This window comes from Macaca thibetana, chromosome 1, assembly GCF_024542745.1.
Source record: "Macaca thibetana thibetana isolate TM-01 chromosome 1, ASM2454274v1, whole genome shotgun sequence".
In the NCBI taxonomy this organism is placed as follows: domain Eukaryota; kingdom Metazoa; phylum Chordata; class Mammalia; order Primates; family Cercopithecidae; genus Macaca; species Macaca thibetana.
This window is the reverse complement of record NC_065578.1, coordinates 148,770,360-148,789,836: the sequence shown is the minus strand read 5'-3', so window position 1 is coordinate 148,789,836 and position 19,477 is coordinate 148,770,360. Positions and strand designations below refer to the sequence as shown.

The 19,477-nt window shown below is 41.4% G+C and overlaps 1 protein-coding gene across 1 annotated transcript in view; it reads right to left on the bottom strand.

The window, feature by feature from the left end:
• The window catches only part of PTPN14 (protein tyrosine phosphatase non-receptor type 14), a 203,077-nt gene that overhangs the window by 36,106 nt on the left and 147,494 nt on the right, over window positions 1-19,477 (bottom strand). Inside the window, exons 6-12 of the mRNA XM_050761587.1 lie at window positions 18,213-18,283; window positions 17,003-17,090; window positions 12,367-12,455; window positions 9,384-9,471; window positions 8,136-8,218; window positions 5,437-5,494; window positions 1,282-1,360 (exon numbers count right to left, since the gene is read on the bottom strand). Of these exons, the coding sequence (XP_050617544.1) occupies window positions 1,282-1,360; window positions 5,437-5,494; window positions 8,136-8,218; window positions 9,384-9,471; window positions 12,367-12,455; window positions 17,003-17,090; window positions 18,213-18,283 (556 nt within the window). The remainder of the gene's footprint in view (window positions 1-1,281; window positions 1,361-5,436; window positions 5,495-8,135; window positions 8,219-9,383; window positions 9,472-12,366; window positions 12,456-17,002; window positions 17,091-18,212; window positions 18,284-19,477) is intronic.

The following is a 19,477-nucleotide window of genomic DNA, read 5'->3' as shown; positions in this document are numbered from 1 at the left end:
GCCCATTCTAGGTGTCCGAAGTTCTCTTACATACACACACACCCCTCCAAGGAAGGCAACCTCTTGCCTTTCTGTGGCCAAGATATATTCATTTTTTCACACTACAGATTTAAACATGAGCAAAACAGATAAGCATAAAATCAGAGAAGGTGAAAAACAGAAAAGGTGACTGAAGACATTCAACTGTCTGAAGAGGAGGAGTGTGTAAAGAGATCTGATCAGATAAGATAGGCAGAAAAAACAGGGGGACACAGAGACAAATGTGCCACAATTTATCCGCCTCCCGTGGGGTTTGGTGCCTTCCCATAGAAATGTGGTAACTTTGCTAGTCTCCTTATAAAAAGTACTACTTTTATTAAATTAAATAGTCTTGACTGTCTTGGTTTTCATGCTCACACTTTCAGACAGCAGAGGATTCAAAATGGCCAGGAGTTGATAACATAGAAACTAATTATCCATTTACTACATTTCCAACATCCAAGGTTTTCTACCATCTCTCTTTTTGAAATGCAGTTAGCATAATGATTACGAGTTACCGATTTTCATATCTAAGTTCCATCATTAATCTCTCTGTATTCCAATTTCTATAACTGTAAAATAGAAATAATAATAGTACCTACAGGTTTATTTTAAGGATTACATGAGACAATATATAGCAAGTACTTACAGCAATACCACAATTGCTCTATGAATGTTAGCTGTTATCATGAAGTCATTACTAAAAGAAGCTTTTTCACACATTTTGCATGGGAGATGTTTTGGGAGAAAGAGAGGAATAGAACAGATTTACCTTACTCTGAGAAGAAAAAAGCAAGTGTGCCAAGAAAGGGGCTGGAGAAAGAGATGAGAAAAACAGCTAAAAGAAAAGGCTGACTTTGCTTATTTCTTCCAATTATTCTGCATGCCCATGTTCTATGTCACCATGAAAACCTGAGTGACTGCCACAAGTTTTCGGATACTGGCAATGAAGGTGAAGTGCATTCACGTGGGCTGAGCTGTCAAACTCTCTTCTCTAAGCTCCCTTAGGAAAGGGAGGAGAAAAGGACTTGCTTGCTGCCTTGGCCCGGACTCCCTGAGCAGCCAATACTGGGGAAATTTTTTGATCAGAGGTAACTGATAGTCTAGGCCATCCACAAATTGAAGCTGTTAGCTACTGTCATTCAGATGAGGATGAAGTTAAAAAGAAAGCATCCCTGTCATCTTTTTTTTTAAAGGCTTCTTTACTGCTTACTGGTATTCAACTTTTTGTCTTAAGAAGAGAGAACGGCAAGCCAGAGTTACCTTGCGAGGTGTGCGTTTCCGAGTAGTGCTCACCACACTGGACGTGAACGGGAGGCAGGATGTACGGCTGCTGCCTGGGCTGAAACAGAGAACAATAGAGGAGGTGGGGAGGCCTGGCAGACACGGCCGATGACTCACACAGCCGGCCCGGGCACACGGCAGTCCCGCCACGTCGTCAGGGAGGCTCGTGGCAGCCGCTGTCCCTGCCACCCCTTTGACTCAACCTTCTTCTACCCATCTGCACTCCCATCTCATCACTAAGTTTGGAACTGGAGAAATGGTAAGGGAGAAATGAAGTTGGTTCAAGATCAGAAAGAGAAAGAGGTTACCATCAAAGACTAAATGTAACCATTTACTATACATGTTCTAGTATACTTGCAAAATTCCCTATGCCTTCTTTCACAAGAATAACTTAGAAAAGGTAAATTATTCAAGGCAGGCAGACTGACTGAGCTCAGGAGTTCAAGACCAGCCTGGGCAACACAGTGAAATGCCATTTCTATTAAATATACAAAAATTAGCCAGGCATGGTGGCACATGCATGGAGGCACACAGGCATGGAGTCCGAGCTACTCGCGAGGCTGAGGCAGGAGAATCACTTGAACCCGGGAGGTGGAGGTTGCAGTGAGCTGCGATCACGCCACTGCACTTCAGCTTGGGCAACAGATTAAGACTTCGTCTCCGAGAAAAAAAAAAAAAAAATTATCTGGGCATGGCGGCGTGCACCTGTAGTCCCAGCTACTTGGGAGGCTGAGGTGTGAGAGTTGTTGAGCCTGGGAGGCGGAGGTTGCAGTAAGCCAAGATCATGCCACTGCACTCCAGCCTGGCGACAGAGCGAGCCTCCATCTAAAAAAAAAAAAAGGAAAAGAAAGAAAGGAAAGAAAAAGAAAGGAAGGAAAGGAAAGAAAAAGGAAGGAAGAAAGAAAGAGAAAGTAAATTATTATAACCCATCTCAGAAATGAGAATAAGAGGGACACCTGTTTTGTTCTCAAAATTCCATTCACAAGCTCCTACACATCAGCAGAGCTGTGCCTGAGATCCCAGTTCACAGCTCCACATCAACCTTCAATAGGAACAGGGTTAGTGTTAAGCTGAGCCCAGGGTGAATCTATTTAAATATCTCAAATGCGGCCCACAACAATGAGTGTATAGCTCTCCAGACCACTTGCTGACCTTCCCCACTGCAGAACCAAGGGTGGAAAGGGCCCTGTCTACCCGCCACCGCAGTGCAGGATCTTTTCCACAGTCTCTTAAAGATGGCTATTTAGACTGAACCTGAATAACTTCATGCTGCGGAAGAGGGACAAGTTTTCAGAGAAACAAAACAGAACAAAAAAAAAAGCACAATATTTGGTGAGCCAACAAAGGAACGACGGTTATGCACTAATGTAATCTAGAGCAAGCCATTTAACTTCAGTCAGTCTCAGTTTCCTGTCAGTCAAATCAATCTCTTCCCTCCCCTACCTCAAGTATTATCCATTTTATTTATGTATTGAGGTTCCAGGTAAGAATTTGTTTGAAGTAAGAGTTTTGATTTGCACGGGAAAAAAATCTTCAAAACCCTTAAGCTTATAAGCCACCAAACAAAATAATATCTTATATTTCTTTTTTCTGAGACATTGTCTCACTCTATTGCCCAGGCTGGAGTGCAGTGGCACAATCTTGGCTTACTGCAACCTCCGCCTCCTGGGTTCAAGAGATTCTCATGCCTCAGCCTCCCTAGTAGCTGGGATCACAGGCGCTGCACCACCATGCCCAGCTAGTTTTTGTATTTTTAGTAGAGACGGGGTTTCACCATGTTGGCCAGGCTGCTCTTGAACTCTTGACCTCAGGTGATCCACCCGCTTTGGCCTCCCAAAGTGCTAGGATTACACGTGTGAGCCACTGTGCCCAGCCAATCTCTTATATTTCTATTAGCCTTATAGATTTTAAAGGTTACTATTTTGAGAGAAGAATCTGAGATCAAACCAAGAAACCCAAATCCAGCAGGGGTCACACTTTCTCAGCATCCCTCAATGGAAGAAATACACTGGCCAAGAGCTTGAAGCTGGGTAACTAACTCACCTATCATTTTCTCTGACACAAACAATGCTTGATCTTCAAAGTGGCAATAAAAAAAGGGATCCAAGAATTAAAAGGAATCAAGACAGAAGAAATGAAGAACCGAAATCAATCTAAGAAAGCAGTTCGGGCTACCAAAGAAAAGGGGCTATATTCCCAAGTCTCCCTTTGGCTGATTTTTGAGTTGCAATTTAAAAATATTTTTCCTTTTCTTGGCAATACATAATTCAACTCAAGTTTTCCATGGTAGCACAACCATTTTCAGGCTTTAAAGAAAAACACAGTGGGGAGGGATTTGTACAAGGGAATAGAAATACACCGCAAGGCAAAGTGGGTTTACTGTCTTTACTTGCCTTATTTAAAAAAATCTAATAAGTAAGTTACGGTTTATGAACTGACATAAATGAGCAGACTTACGCCAGTTCACAAACAGCATTGTCAAAGGACAATAATAGCTAATCCCTCAAACATCATTTCAGGATTTTATTATTTATTGCATCTCTTTATATATTCTAATTCATTATTCCATTTCTTTCCAGACGTGCTAATAGAGAAACAAATTTGATGCCAAAATACAGACAGAAGAGGGCAGGTGAAAAACAGCAATGAGAAGTTCTGGTTATCAGCAAGGAAGCCAAGAGACAATGTTATCTGGTCTTACTCACTCATTGTAAGAAACTCTTGGTGTAATGGTTTAAGCCTAAAGGACAGGAGAAAGAGGGAAGCCATTAATTGGATCAGACTTCCTATAAACTGTCTTCATCTGAATAAAATAGGTAAGCCTCTGCATCGTCTCTGGATATGAGGACAAGATAAGATCACAAGAGAGCTTTCAAACACTTTGCCTCCCATAGGGTTTCAAGGATGTAAATGAAAAATTATTTTGCTAATAAAGACATCTATACTCTAAAGAAGGGAAAAGGAAGATAACATTCATAAAGGAGAAGAATAAAGAAATCAGTGCCATGAACAAATCTATTGGTACTCAGGGAAAGCCCAAGGTATCTCTTAGATCTCCAGGGCCCAGGATCACATGTGAGGTATTGTGCATAATATTGAGAGAAATAATATTCTCACAGGCACTCAGGAATTACTGCGATGTCATAATGGCTCAACTCAAGAATTCAAAGAGTCCACATCTAAGCATTTTCCAGAAAATATTTTTTTTCTCAAAACGTTCCCTTCAAAAGACAAGTTAAAGACATGCTATCATGTATACATTGAATATGAAGAAAAACTTAATTGCATTCTATCAACTTGAAGGAATTGTTGATCTAGAGAAGTTCAAAGGTCATATGTTTATTTTGATTTTGTGTAAAAAACCATAACCTAAAATAAAAGAATTGTGAGTTAAAACAAGCAGAAAACATTAAAGGAAACCAATTCTTAACATCTGTTATCCTTGAGTAATCCTCAAAACATAGCCTAAGACAGAACACATGCACTGAAATTAATTGTTTCCTTATTCACATGATGAGGAAAGCAACTTAAACAAAAAAGCAGCGGATAAAGCTAGATCAATTCAAACTCTGCTGGCTAATTAAAGCCTAAAATTATGGAAGTGCTTTGGAAATCTGATTTTTTTTAAAAGGCCTAAAATTAGGAACTATGCAATCGATTTTCCCCATCAGATACTCTGCCTGAGACCATCAACCAGATCCGTTCAGTTTTTGCTCATTTAGAAGGCATTTTCTCACTAGTTTATCAAGCTCTCTCTATGGCAGTGAACACAAAAGAATTTGTGGGGCTCATAACTGAAGATGTATCTTCACACAACAACCAGAACAGATAAGCAAGGGGATGAAAACACACCATAGGCTGTATGCTGATGGAACATGGTCCCACAGGCCTGGAATAAGACCTACTCTCAGGGTAAACCCGCAGCCTCAGCCACACTTAAGAGTAGTGGTGGGCATGGATGGATCCAAGGGGGACAAAATGGGTGTGCATCGCACCTGCTTGACAGAATGATGCCTCTGTGTTCTCACAAAATTTCACCTCCTCATGATGCCCTCATCATCCCCCTGCCTCAAATTAACAAACAAAGAATGCTCAACAGTCAGATCACTTGATCACTGCAGCTTCTATACATACCAGAGAGGACCGGCTCCAGGTGGGCTGGCGTCTGATGGGGGGTGGAGAATTTGACTGTCTACATGAAGAGGTGAAAAAATGAGAATGGTTATTATTATTGATATAAAAAGACCAGATAGACAAGGGAGGGAGAGGAAGTAAATCAACAAGATTGGTAATCGTTACATCAAGACATAAACATGGCTTATTTCCGGTGGTAACACTAAGAACAATTTTGATTTCCTTTGTTTTTCTCTATTTTCAAAATGTTCAGATAGGATACTTTTAGAATAAGTTTTACAAAGTAATATTAAACAAATGGAGGCTTATTTCTATAGAAAGACTGGAGGGAAATAAGCAAGACTGAAAAATATCACATTACATGGATTTTTAAAAATTGTACTCTTTCTACTGTTGTATATATGTAAAATCCTTCATAGGTTTTTTAAAAAATGCAAGAAAAAATATTTTTAAAATGCTTCCAGTCAAATGAAAATACGAAATAGATACAGTATTTTCAGTGTGACCATATAAAAGGTACTTTTTATTAAGATAATACATTTTACAAACATTTATCTGATCAGGTATTTTCCAGACTAAGAATCAACATATTTTTTAATGTAGAGATTAAAAAATGAATTGGAAGTATTAGCAAATTCTTGAGAGTTGAAATCAAAGATGCCTTCAAGCCATGCGTCCCAAATGCTATAATATTTTCCCTCATTCTCAGTGCTACCATAAAACAAACAAACAAAAAAACCAGGACTTGTACAGTTTTTTATTAGGGTAAGTTCTTCAATTCAAAGGACTCTCCTTATTCTGAGATTTCATCCTTCCTACTTTTTTGGTGATAAAATATATTTTATGAAATGATGGAGGCAATATAGCAATGGTGGATTTTTAAACGACTGGCTAAATAATACAATATTATCAGACCTATGTTATATATACTGCCCCCTAATTTTTCTCCCTATATCAAGAAATTGAGGAGCCACTCAACAGAGCTATACCTCCAGACGACAAGCAGCAGCTCTGCAGGAGCAGAAAAATCAGTAACGATCTTTTAGAGGTCAGAGAGTCTCACCCTCTGGAGAAGGACGCTGCTGTGTGTGCGTGGAGAAGGATGCTGTTAAGATTATGCCAGTTCACAGAACTCCAGAGGGATGCCCCAGGCCATAACATCGTGCTGGGACGCTGAACTGCATATGGAATTTAATGGGAGTGTGTGTGTGTGTATAATTTTGAGAGTGTGCCCCAGGTTTTAATCAGGTAAGATGTTAGGAACCTCTTATACTCGGTTAGGAAGAAGAAAAGAATGGTTATTACAGAAGCAGAATTGAGAAACAGAATTTCTTCTTAGTTTTCAGACTAATATGTGATGTTCACTAATACTGGAGGAAAAGACCACCAAAAAAAGTAATAATAATAAGCACTCCGTAAACTTGATAGTAAAACCATTTGCTGAGCTGTGCTTAAATCAGAAGACGAGAGTAAAATCCAGTTCTCAGTTTTTAAATTCACCCTAGAGAAGTCAAGGATAGCATTCTTGTTCATGTCAAAGATACCCCGAGAAGTCAAAGGCAACCGCAGAGTAGAAATACACAGAAGTGACCTATCAGGAACCTGCTCAAGAGAATGGTGTGGTGGGGCACATGGGAGAATGTGTCCGGAAGAAACGTACAGCCGCTTCACTTGCCACTCCCCGATCAGGCCTTCTTCTGATTTACATTTGCAAACCAAGCGGGTAGGCCTAATACTATCAGACATACTTTCAGACCCCGACAGTGACCAATTGCAGTGACTGGCTTGAAAGAGCCTCCGTGGTGTGGAGAAAAAAGTCTGCCATGACCTGGCGCTCCAGCTATAAAGCGGCCGCGTTCTTCAGCAGGAACTGCTCTAGGACAATACTCTACATACTCTCGGATGTGTCCACTGTGGGAGTGGAAAAGCAGTTCTTCTCTTGCATTTATAACCCTGACGCTCTTTGAAACAAAATTAAACACATTGGGCGCCCAAACTGCTGAATGTATTCGGCTGAGGAACGTCTTTTGAAGGTAACCAAGAAAAAGACAACGATAGAGTGAGCCCCAGCACGCTCCATCTGAGGTCAGGTCGCATTTAAGTGCCCTCATCACACGCCTCTTTATCATCTTTATTTCCAAATTAAATTAAAAAAATACACACGGATTTGTGACACCTATGAGTGTCTTCCACATCTTCCTCTAATTACCCTGGCCTCTCATTTACAGTCAGATGACATGACCCAGGAGAACGCGCAGGGTTAGCCAACTGTGCAAGCGACACGGGGCTGAGGATGACAGGAGTGCCTTCTCTTTCAAGCTAGCTCGTCACTCTGTTACCCACTTCTGAACACACTCCGCGTCTGACACGAAGGGGCACCCTGGCAAATTGGGAACTGCTCTGCTTCTCCAAACTCCTAGCAGAGGGTTGGAAAGGCGCTAATGCGGGCCACCCCATCCAGGCAGCCAAGCATTCACAGTCAATTTGTGAATTATTCTCTCTCTGGGCATATGCACTACACTAGACAGTCTTCATCATTAACGTTTTCATTCCTGCCCTGGCTTTAGCTTACTTCTTTAGCTTCTGCAAGGAACAAGGAAAAACAGTGAATAGGAAAAGCAACCTACAGCACCCCAAAAAGACATTAATTTAGTCTGATAAAGCCATCCCGTTGAGGGGGGGACTAAATGTTTACTTACTCAGTGCAGATTTTGTTTTGTTTGTAAAACTTGTGTCGTGTGGCAAACAACCGAGAAATATACTTGGCATTTTCGATATCATCCTTGGAAAAGAAGAGACAGAGAAAAAAATAAACATTAGTTGAATTAGTTATACATTTCATTAAGATTCTTCTGAGGAGGGACACATCCCTTCCAACCTTCATCTCAAGCACAAAATAATACATGGGCCAGCAAAGTAAACCAGCCTGCTGAATTTCAGCAGCAGCTATGCCTACAAAGCCTACCAAAGAGTGGCAGAACATGCCGTCTGCCAAGGAATCCCTATGTCCAAAGTGCTGGGGTTACACTGATGAACCGGCATGTCTTTACGTAATTCCCGACCAAGCGCTTTCAAAATAAATAACTGAATCAAGGCACAGCATAGAATAAACACCAGACTTCATTAAATAGGAGGCAGTGAGATGCCTTGGCTCTTGAGGAGGCACTTAACAGAAGGTCAGTAGCTTAGCTTACTTCAGATTAAGCTTGGGCTACGATGGGAAAGAAAACTCAGGTCCGCCAGCAAAAGCAAATGGAATGCAATAGAAGAATCAGGGGTCACTAGATGAGGGCTGTAACTAGAGTGCTGAGGAAGGCGGCACACCAGACAATGTGATCCATCACACATAAGGCAGGTGGAGGGACCAGAGTCCTAGAGTCAAAAGGACAATACTTTTACAATAAATACAATACTTTTACAATAAAAAAAAAATACAATTATTTTATTATTTTATTTTTTGAGACGGAGTCTAGCTCTGTTGTCCAGGCTGGAGTGCAGTGGCACAATCTCAGCTCATTGCAACCTATGCCTCCCGGGTTCAAGCGATTCTCCTGCCTCAGCCTCCTGGGTAGCTGGGACTACAGGCACCTGCTATCACGCTTGGGTAATTTTTGTATTTTTAGCAGAGATGTGGTTTTGCCATATTGGCCAGGCTGGTCTCGAACTCCTGACCTCAAGTGATCCACTGGCCTCGGCCTCCCAAAGTACTGGGATTACAGGCATGAGCCACTTCCCCTGGCCGGAAACCTGGTATTTTAAACATGGGTATTTCATCACCACTATCCTGGAATGAGTAATGATAGCATTGACCAAGTATTAGAAAGCATCTCTTCAAGAGAATATTTACTATTTCAAGATAGGGACAGCAAGGAAAGGACATGAGGAGTTGAAAAGTCCAAAAGCCAGTGTCTTGTCAGACCCTGCCTCTGTTTGTCTGTTTTGCTTACCGTGTGAAAGAGGGCAGTCTCTTCTTTGTTGATGAGCTCCACCAGAATGGTCGACTTGTTATGAGTGATATTCCCCATGTCATTCCACCTGGTCAAAAGAAATGTCACTGTGAAAGATGTTCCAGGCATTTACGACACAGCAGAGGAGGGCTGTTTGCTGCTATCGAGTCTCATTTTTACAAATTATGATTTAACTATTTTTAAGTGAAATGTTCTTGCAAAGGATAAAAGTAAAGAAAATGCAGCACGTGTCCATTCAAATAGCTAAAAATTCTACATAACATATGTCTAGATATTGCTATTTATAAATTATAGTTTTCTTTGTGACTAGCAATGAGGAAAATCTGCAAGGGACTTTTGCTTCCCCCTCTCCCACTTTTTTCACATTTCCAAAGGGACAAAATATTTCCCATGACCACCACTTTTTAATGATGGAGGAGCATATATTATTAAAACGTCATGTGTTTCCAGGAACCTAAACAGAAGAATCCACATATTCTGTATTGCAATATGCACTACAGATTCATGATGCCACCTAAGAAAAAACACCTATTGAAGCAGGAATGACAAGAGAGATCTTTCAGACTATAGAATAAACTTTTTGACTTTTGGACTTAGTGTCAGCTCCATATGCCAGCCACTAAGTATATATTAATTGTCTGTTTAATGTGCCTACACTTTTGGGAACACACACACACACACACAGAGTTTCCTTCCCTGTCTTCATGGAGACCTTATCTAAAATGAGATACACCAAAACAAGCACCAGATGAGGAAAGATAAGCTACTGCTTCCCACCCTACTTGGAACCAATTTCTAACCATCTTTTACCACTACCTACCCTTCACCTATAATTCCCTGCCACCGCTTTTTCACTCATATGATGCATCTGCTCATTAATACTTCTACCATCTTCTGTCTGGACAATAACTTTGAGACTCAGCTCTGGGAGTCACCTTCTCTAGGAATCCCTTCCTCATATCCCCCCTACCCACACGTGAGGAGAAGAGCCTGTTGCAGTCCCCTACCAGTCACCACATTGCATTACAATTTTTACTTCTGTGATGAGATCTCTAAGGAGACCAAGTAGACCACAGGCCCCATACCCAATGCAGGGATTCTGCCTTCTTCGTTTCTGTGTTCCAAGCACTGAATCGAGTACCTGGCACACAGCACTCAATAAATGTTTGCTAGAAGAATAAAAAGCAATAATATTGCCTCTCAGCTGTATAGAATTCGATTCTTACATCAAATCTCTATGGCAGCTATTTTTGCTCCTAATTTAAAAATGAGGCAATATAGACACAAATAAGTACCTGACTTAACAAGTTTACTCTGTACATCAGGGATGGATGAGTTCTTTACTTGGGGTTTCCAGCCTTTCCTCCAGTCATCATTCCCTTATACCAGTACCAAATGTTTTTAGGTGCCTCTGCTGGGGCAATACTCTCTACAAGTGCTGCACCCAGCTTGCTTCGCAACCGACAGTTCTATCAGATTACATCTACGTGGACTCACAGCTACATGCTCCTTAGTGACGGTCTCTAGAGATAAGAGATATTTGGTTTCGTCTGGCTTCATTCCTTCAAATCAACTGCTGAAATCCTAGATACACTTGGAGCCCCACCATATGACTTCATCTAGTGGTATAATTAACATGACGCTATAGTAGATGTGAATTCTCATCTCGTAGTGGTTTCAAGATAAATGAAAAGGGCTGGAAACAGTTTCTAAGGAAACTAAGCATAACCTGTGAGTGGCTTATGCTCATGAAATTTCCAAATTGCAATTTTCTTCTCTTTCACTTTAACAGCTGGTATGCAAGACTTGTTTACTTATCTGCTGTGCTGTAGGTTCAAAGAGAAACTGAAACATCATTTTAACTATGGAGAACTCGTAGGACACAATGTCTGGATAGCTTTGAATGGGTATAAAAATTTAGTTACAACTCTGCACATATTTACATATTTTCCTCAATTAATTTATACTTTGTGGCAGATATATGGAGCTGACACTAAGTCCAAAAGTCAAAAAGTTTATTCTATAGCCTGAAAGATCTCTCTTGTCATTCCTGCTTCAATAATATCTCTATTTAGAGGGCAAGAGAATATCATAAAAACAATGACAGAGTGGGGATCTAGGAAAATAAAATCCTATCAGGAAGCTTTTGGTTAGAAAATTGTCTCAAAATGGCCCTACTGTAGTTGCTGATCCAGAGAGTACATGGCCAGTTAAGAGTCACTTCCAGAAGTTGGGCTATGCCTGCCTCCAAGAGCTATCTTTGATAGTGTGCCCTGGATACACAGATCCGCCTATCAGACACACATACAAGAAAGCTGTTCTTCCAATCATGGGCCATGTTGCCCTTGTAAATGAAAGCTAGAACACAGTTTATCAGATCGTTGGCATTATGATAAAATCTATGAGCACCAATACAAAGCAAGCATATTGACGTGAAATGCAGGAGGAAATGGCTGCATCTCTATACTGATATCTTTCCTGATAAATGGAAAAGAGGACTGAAGTGTCAAAATAATTAAAAGTACCAAAGCCCCCTAATTCATCATAATAAATAGATTACTTTTTCAAAACACATTTTTAAAAATAATCGCCTTTTGTTCACATAAAAATCAGTTTGCACTCTTGTGGCACAGGTGGTTCAGAACAATGGAAAGAAGTGTTTAGATTTAATGACTGACTGGAGAGCCAGTTTTCAACCAGACTCACGAAGTTTAGTTTCACCCTTGTAACTCAATAGGGTTTAACAATGTATTTCTTGGAGTCAGGTGGGAAGGGTTTCTACAAAAAGTGAGATGAATTTAACGCTTAAATCCTGCAGAGGGCTCACCTTATATGAGCTGAGAAAAGTCAAATCTTATCCACTGTTTGGCTCTTAACTCATTTGGATGTTAATGTAACATTAACATTACAGTCCCTCAAGGTGAAAAAGAAAAAAGAAAAACAAACAAACGAATAAGACTACCTGTGTATTACTGCTTGTCTTCCAATTCTGTTCCTCACGAAAATCCCCATAAAGAAAATGCCAAGGTGTACACAGTTTCCATGATTGTCCTGGGTTAAGACCAACAAAAGATACTTGTGATGACTCATGTTCACGGCAACATTAGTCACAACAGCTAAGATATGGAATCAACCTGAGTGTCCATCCACAGATGAATGGATAAAGAAAACGTGGTACATGCGTACAAGGGAGTACCATTCCGCCTTAAACAGAACAAAATTGGCATCTGCCACAATACAGATGGAATTGGAGAACACAATGCTAAATGAAATAAGCCAGGTACAGAAAGACAAATAACACACGTTCTCACTTATACGTGGAATCTAAAAATCTGAACTCATAGAAGCATATAGTATAATGGTGGTTACCAGAGGCTGGAGAATGGGAGGAATGGGGAGAAGATGTTCAAAGGAAATGAAGCCTTGTTAGACAGGAGGAGTATGTTCAATATATCATGGTGACCATAGCATAGTTAGTAACAATATATTGGTGCTTTGTTGTTGTTTGTTTTGAAACAAGGTCTCACTGTTGCCCAGGGTGGAGTGCAGTGGCATGATTTTGGCTCACTGCAGCCTTGACTTCCTGGGCTCAGACAATCCTCCTACCTTAGTCTCCCAAGTAGCTGGGACTACGAGCATGCGCCACCATGCCCCACTAATTTATTTATTTATTTATTTATTATTTATTTTTACAGACAGGGTCTTGCTATGCTGCCCAGGCTAGTGATCCTCCATCCTCAGCCTCCCAAAGTGTTGGGATTACAGGCGTGAGCCACTGCGCCCTGCAACAATGTATTGTATTCTTAAAATCACTAAAAGAGTAAATTTTAAGTGTTCTAACCACAAAGAACTTACTCCTCCTGTCTAACAAGGCTTCATTTCCTTTGAACATCTTCTCCCCATTCCTCCCATTCTCCAGCCTCTGGTAACCACCATTATACTATATGCTTCTATGATTTTAAGTGTTCTAACCACAAAGAAATATGTGAGGTAATACATATGTTAACTGGTTTGATTTAGCCACTCCACAATATACACATATTTCAAAACCCGTAGGCATCACATCCCATTTCTCACCCATGAGTAGAACGAATCATACACAACATCATAGCAATAAAGTGAACAGCTGTGTTGGGGTCAGGTCCTACAGGAACTCACCCACCACACATCCTAGTGAACTATATATAGAGAGAGAGAGATTTTTTTTTTTCCTTTTTTCTCAATTTGTCACAACACATTTCCATTGTAAAAGAGAATCTCTGGATTTTCTCAGATTCATTGGGATTTGGATTTTCTCTTTCATGAACATCTATTAATGTCTTTTATTTTTTAACCTTACCAAAGTTCTTGTTTTTTAAATCATTATACATGTAATAGTTTGAAGAGTTGAATATCCTTGAGGGCTTGCTTAAAGGAAGCCAAAAGCAGACCTAGACCTACCACTTCCTCGGTCCAGAGGCTGAAACTTTCACCTCTTAAAGCCCTCGATGTGTCCCTTTGCAGCTATCATCTCTGGCCCTTTCAGTGCAGAACGTCCCATTCCTCAGTGAAGGGATATTTTCTCGAATAATTACCTTTTGTTTCCCTTGTTCACTCTTTTTAGAACTCCCATTATTGAAATATTGGACATTCTGGACAGGTCCTCTAATTCTTTCATCTCCCGTCCCCGACTTACCATTACTTTGTTTTTTGGTGAGACTTTCTCAGTTTTATCTCCTAACCTGTCTATTAAGTTGTATACTTCTGATATCACATTTTTAATTTCAGAGTTCATTTTTGTTTTCTAAATGCATCTTTTTGTAAGTACCTTATTCCTTCAAGGAGGTAAAATTAAAAAAAAAAATAATATCCTGAGGCTCACTGAATAGTATTTTGAGCAGGGGGTTCTTCTTCCTGTACAACATCTGCATCTGCCAGTCAGTCCACTGCTGTTCTTATGATGTTGATCTCTGTCATTCCTAGAAGGACACTGTGTAGAGTGATGCTTGACTGTCTGTTCGCATTTGAGAATCGGATGCTAAATGCTGGCTGGGAGCTCTCTAAGCACAGGAGGGGCTTATGGACTTCACTGGCAGGTGATCTGTTGAGCCCTGTCTTGGGGAACCCCAGATGTCATATTCTTATCTTCAGTCTGGCCTCTTGGTCCAGTCAGGCACTTCCAATCTCCTGTCTGGGAAAGCATCACCTGGCTGCCAGGGTTCTGAGAGCGGAGTGGGAACCAGACATCTAGTGGACAAACTGTCAGTCCCTTAAGTGAAATCCTGCTTTCCCATGGGGGAGGTCTTCTTTCTGGAGCAAGAGTGGAGCCACGCACAACTAGAACTAAGATGGAAAAGAAGGACTTCTACATTCCCTAGAATACTTGATCCCATTTAAGGCACAAAGAAGGCAGGGACCTCTTCTCAACTCACCCTCTAAAGCTTACATTCGAATAAGAGTCTTCTAACAGAGACAGAGAAGGAGTACAACCCCTGTTGATCGCAAAGCAAAAAGAGTGTTGAGAGACAATGAACCGGCAAAGACAAAAGAGAACCATCCCGTAATGCTGATTCCAGGAAGTTGAAAAAGTAACAGGAGGTATATGTGAGAAAAGAAGATAGGAGGAGTGGAATTAGAAAGAGAAGGGGAATTCTGCAGAAAGATTTCCCTGGGCACTTTACCTGCAGAACTGTAGGGATGCGGATAATGGAAGAGTTATTCACCAAGATGGGGCAATGGCAAAAGCACAGCAGGGGTGCCTCTGGAAGCCAGTACACTGGGGACACTGCACTGGTCAAAGCTTAAGGGCTCTAAATCCAACCTAGCAATGGATAAAGGCTCCAGACTCTGTCTTACCCATCCCAGAAGCACCCTTTGCCATGTCTATGTGCTCTGACAATACAGGACTGACTCAGGCAGTGCCCATACCTGTATCTGTGGAAGGAGGGGCAGACTTGTTGGGAAGGTGACTGGTCTTCTTCTACTCTTGAAAAGTTTTGAGGAACCACTCATGGAAAAGCCCATGCTAAATTCATGTATTTTTCCTAGGATATATCATGACATGCTTTTATTTTGTCAATAAGAACCTGTACCAATCAAAAGAGAATCCAGTCCCACTCACAGCCTTTCCCTGCATATTTTCTTGTCTGCTTTTTTACTCATTGCAGAGCTGACCACATCACCACCCCCACTGGTACTGTTGCTCCCACCCCCATCCTTGGGTCACCAGGAATCATGCGGTCTATAGATGGTCACCTTAGATATGCACAGGTATGTGGGGAGAAAGAGGAAAAAGAGGCAGTGCAGCTCAGTTACCTGAGCTTGGCAATGAGTCAGAAGCGCCTATCTTCCAACTCAGAGGAAGGTATTATAACCCTTGTCGGTCCCACTAAAGAAAGAACATACTAGAAAGCACATCAGAACCAACCACAGCAGATTTAAACATATCCTCAACTGCCCCTGTTTTCCGCAGTCCACATTAAAAAACAACACAAGCAAATTGCCGCAACAAAACCTCCAACTTCCAGGGATTGAGAAGTCAGTTTTCTAGAAGTGGAGAAAAGTTTACTCTGATTTTTCAATGACCCAAAATATGACTATATATGGGGTGCAGAAATATAAGTGGGATGCAGATGGCTTCATAAGGCATTATTGCAAGGAAAATGGATTACAACCCTATGAAGGGCAGCTATTAGAGAAGCAAAAGAAAATTAAACAAATCTAAAAAAGAGCCATTTAGCCCTTTCTGAAAGCTGCGGCCACCCTGCTCGATTCTACTTGATGCACATGGGCAGTTCTCATTAAGGCAAATTGCAAACGTGCAACAGAGGGGGAACTGAACACTTATAAAACAGCCAGTGGAGCCAGTCTGGAATGAAATGTTTGTGATGAAATTGCAGGCGTCTCCCAAATTGCTAAAATGTGCCAGTTGCTTTACGTTTCTGATCAATCTCCGTTTTTTGTAAAGTTGGTCAGCAGAGAGCAGAAAATGAGTTTGGATGATGGGCTCAGCTCTGTAAATGACTATGCTCCATGACCCCCCCAACCACACCCACTTCAGGAGGTAGATGTGCTGCAAAGGATGTGATGTGCTGTAGCAGTTTCCTAGGCATAGTTTCCATAAAACACCAAAGGGGCTAGGAACCCACAATGGAGGGCCCTACAAAGCTGGAGAAATAAAACATGATTGTATACAGGGAACATTTCATTCTACCTCACAAACAATTATCCCTGTATTGGCTCAATGAAGAGAAAAAGAGAATAAGAAAAGTATCGGCTAGAGTCTTCATTAAGGTTTCACATGACATTGGCTGTTGACCTGTCCTGTTATAGGACTGGAATATCAGCCTTGATACCTCCAAGGTGCCGAATTGGCTGATGCTTGCTACTCAATTAGATGGAGTGTCTTATTGAACTATTCTGCTGAGGACTATGGCAAACTTCAAAATGTCTTGGTTAAGAAGAGCATTTGTTTATCTATAATAAATTGGACTTGTCAACTAATGCTGCATAGTAAAAAGAAGGCCAAGTCATTCTGGCCCACTGCTATCAACACCGATTTTCCAAATGCCAGTACAGGTAAGAGAAGGTTAAAGCCAGCACAGGGCACAGCATGTTACCTTTACAGGGAAGATTTCCTGTCCAAATCCATCCAAACGTTCCACTTCATTGATGTACATCAGTTCAGCTTCTGCTGGCAGGATTCCACTAAAATCAAAATAGCATCGAAGGAAGAAATGGTTAAGGGCAATCAGTGGAAGATCCCACTCTCCTGATGGCAAATTCCAGAGCTGTGGTTTAGCTCTAGTTTCTGGGAAGAGCAATCATTACCCAACTGTGAGGGTAGGGTGCATTACTAAGTAATTCATTAACATCTTTCCCAGTAGCATTTTACTCAACAGGGAATAATAAGAGGAAGGTAAAGTATTTAATTAAGAGCCACAGCCCTATAAACATGAAATAATTATTCCAGACATCCCTTCGAATATGTTGCCTACTTTAAAAAGAAGTTATTTTTCTCTCATCTGGGAGAAATCTTCATTATGGGAAAAAAAAAAAAAAAAAAAGGAAAAAGTTTATAATGAGGATAATATTTTGGGAGTCAAATGGTCATGGCTCATGCCTATAATCCCAGCATTTGGGGAGGCTGAGGCAGGTGGATCACTTGAGGTCAGGCATTCGAGATCAGCCTGGACCACATGGTGAAACCCCGTTTCCACTGAAAATATAAAAATTAGCTGGGTGTGGTGGTGCATGAGCCTGTAATCCCAGCTACTCGAGAGTCTGAGGCATGAGAATTGCTTGAACCCTGGAGGTGGAGGTTGCAGTGGCCCGAGATCACAGCACTGCACTCCAGTCTGGGTGACATAGTGAGAATGTCAAAAAAAAAAAAAAAAAAAAAAAAAAAAAAAAAAAAAAAAAAAAAAAAAAAAGCCATGACGAGAGAACTTAGGATCACTCCATAGGCCTTGATATCAAACTCTTGGTGCTTCCTTGAATTAAAGTTTCTCTCTTTTTCTTTCCTTCACCTGCCTACCACTCAACACAGCACTTTAGGTCTTCACTCTCTCAGCACAGGCTTCCTAGATTCTCTGAGGAAGGAAGGAAGGGAGGGAGGGAGGGACGGAGGGAGGGAAGGAAGGAACCGAGCAGTTTTCAAGTCGACATTCACCTTTTCAGAACGGAAGTACAGAGCTGAGTCACGTGGTGGAAGAAATACAAGTGTGTTGGCTCAAGCCCAGAGTTGCTGATAAGGAGATGGATGCCTCCTGCCCCACAGGCAGTAAACATCTGTTGTGCAGGCAGCCCCTTACCCTCTGCCTGCCTTACCTGTGGGCTTTGTGTTCTTGGGCTACCTTCTGGGTCAGCTCCTCCAGAACAGCCTCTTCCAGGGCCAAATCCTATAAAAATAGAAAGTGCTTAAGGTCACACGAGGGTGTGGGCATTTGCTATTTTGATTGTAAACCTTAAAAGCTCCCTTCCTCAGATGTTCCTGATTAGTCACATTTCCTCAATATCTCCTTTACTGCTGTAGAATTAAAGGTTGTAATTTTTAGATGTGAGTTATGATTTCTACTGTTATAACATGGCTCTCCATTATAACAGGTTATTTCCAGGTATATTTTGGGTTGCCCCCTAAGTTCTGTGGTGCTGGGGAATAGCTCTTTTCATTTATTCTTCTCTATCCGCCTGCTTCTCAGATGTACATTTATAAAAAATGCTTTGCATGTGCTTACATATTTCTAATGCTTGGGGTATAGGCCAATGAGTTCCCAAGCCATCATCCCTTCAAAAGTTGAGCCTAGAAAGGGACTGTGCCAGTCCTTTCTGTATACCAGGAAATGCATTCAAAACCGCTGAAGGCAGAGTAGGCTCATTCTGATGTTACTTGATGGTCATGGGGGCAGAGGAAGCCATGATGGCTAAAATATCTCCAGAGAGCTCTGTAAGGCAACAGGTGTGTAGCTCACTAGTCAGCTGAACCCCAGGTCCCTGAAACCCGCGATGTGCTGACTACTGTGGGCTCAGAAGAACCGATTACACACATCTTTTCCCAACTCCCCTTCCGAAACACCACGGTGGGAGGATTGACATCATGGAAATGGGCTTGCTAAACACTGGCCAGGGAAGCACTGCTTAGGATGGTGAGATGGAATCAAGAGGAATAATCCAAAATGAGCAGACCAAAGCAATTCATTCTTGAGAAGTCAATAGGGGTAGAGATTCTAGAGTTTGTCTCATGCCTGTGGTGGTCTGGGGCTCAAGTCCCAGGCCAGCTGCTTCTAGCTTTCCTGGGCAGCAGATCCCACATATTCCAGGCTAGTAAGCACCAACAGAGGCACAGATGGGCACTGTTTTCCTGTGAGCTTCAGAGGGGATGTCAGAAGGAAGTCTGAGCTACACCCTGATGTGGGTACCATCCTACTAGGAAGGGAGGTAGGGACTGATATTTTGGCAGAAATCATAACAAATGCCCCATTCCCTTGATTCTAAAATACGATTTATATAAAGATTTCATCTCCAATTTAACTTTTCATGGATGACAACACTACCCCTAAAAATGTACACCTCAAAACTGTGAAAAACATCCCATC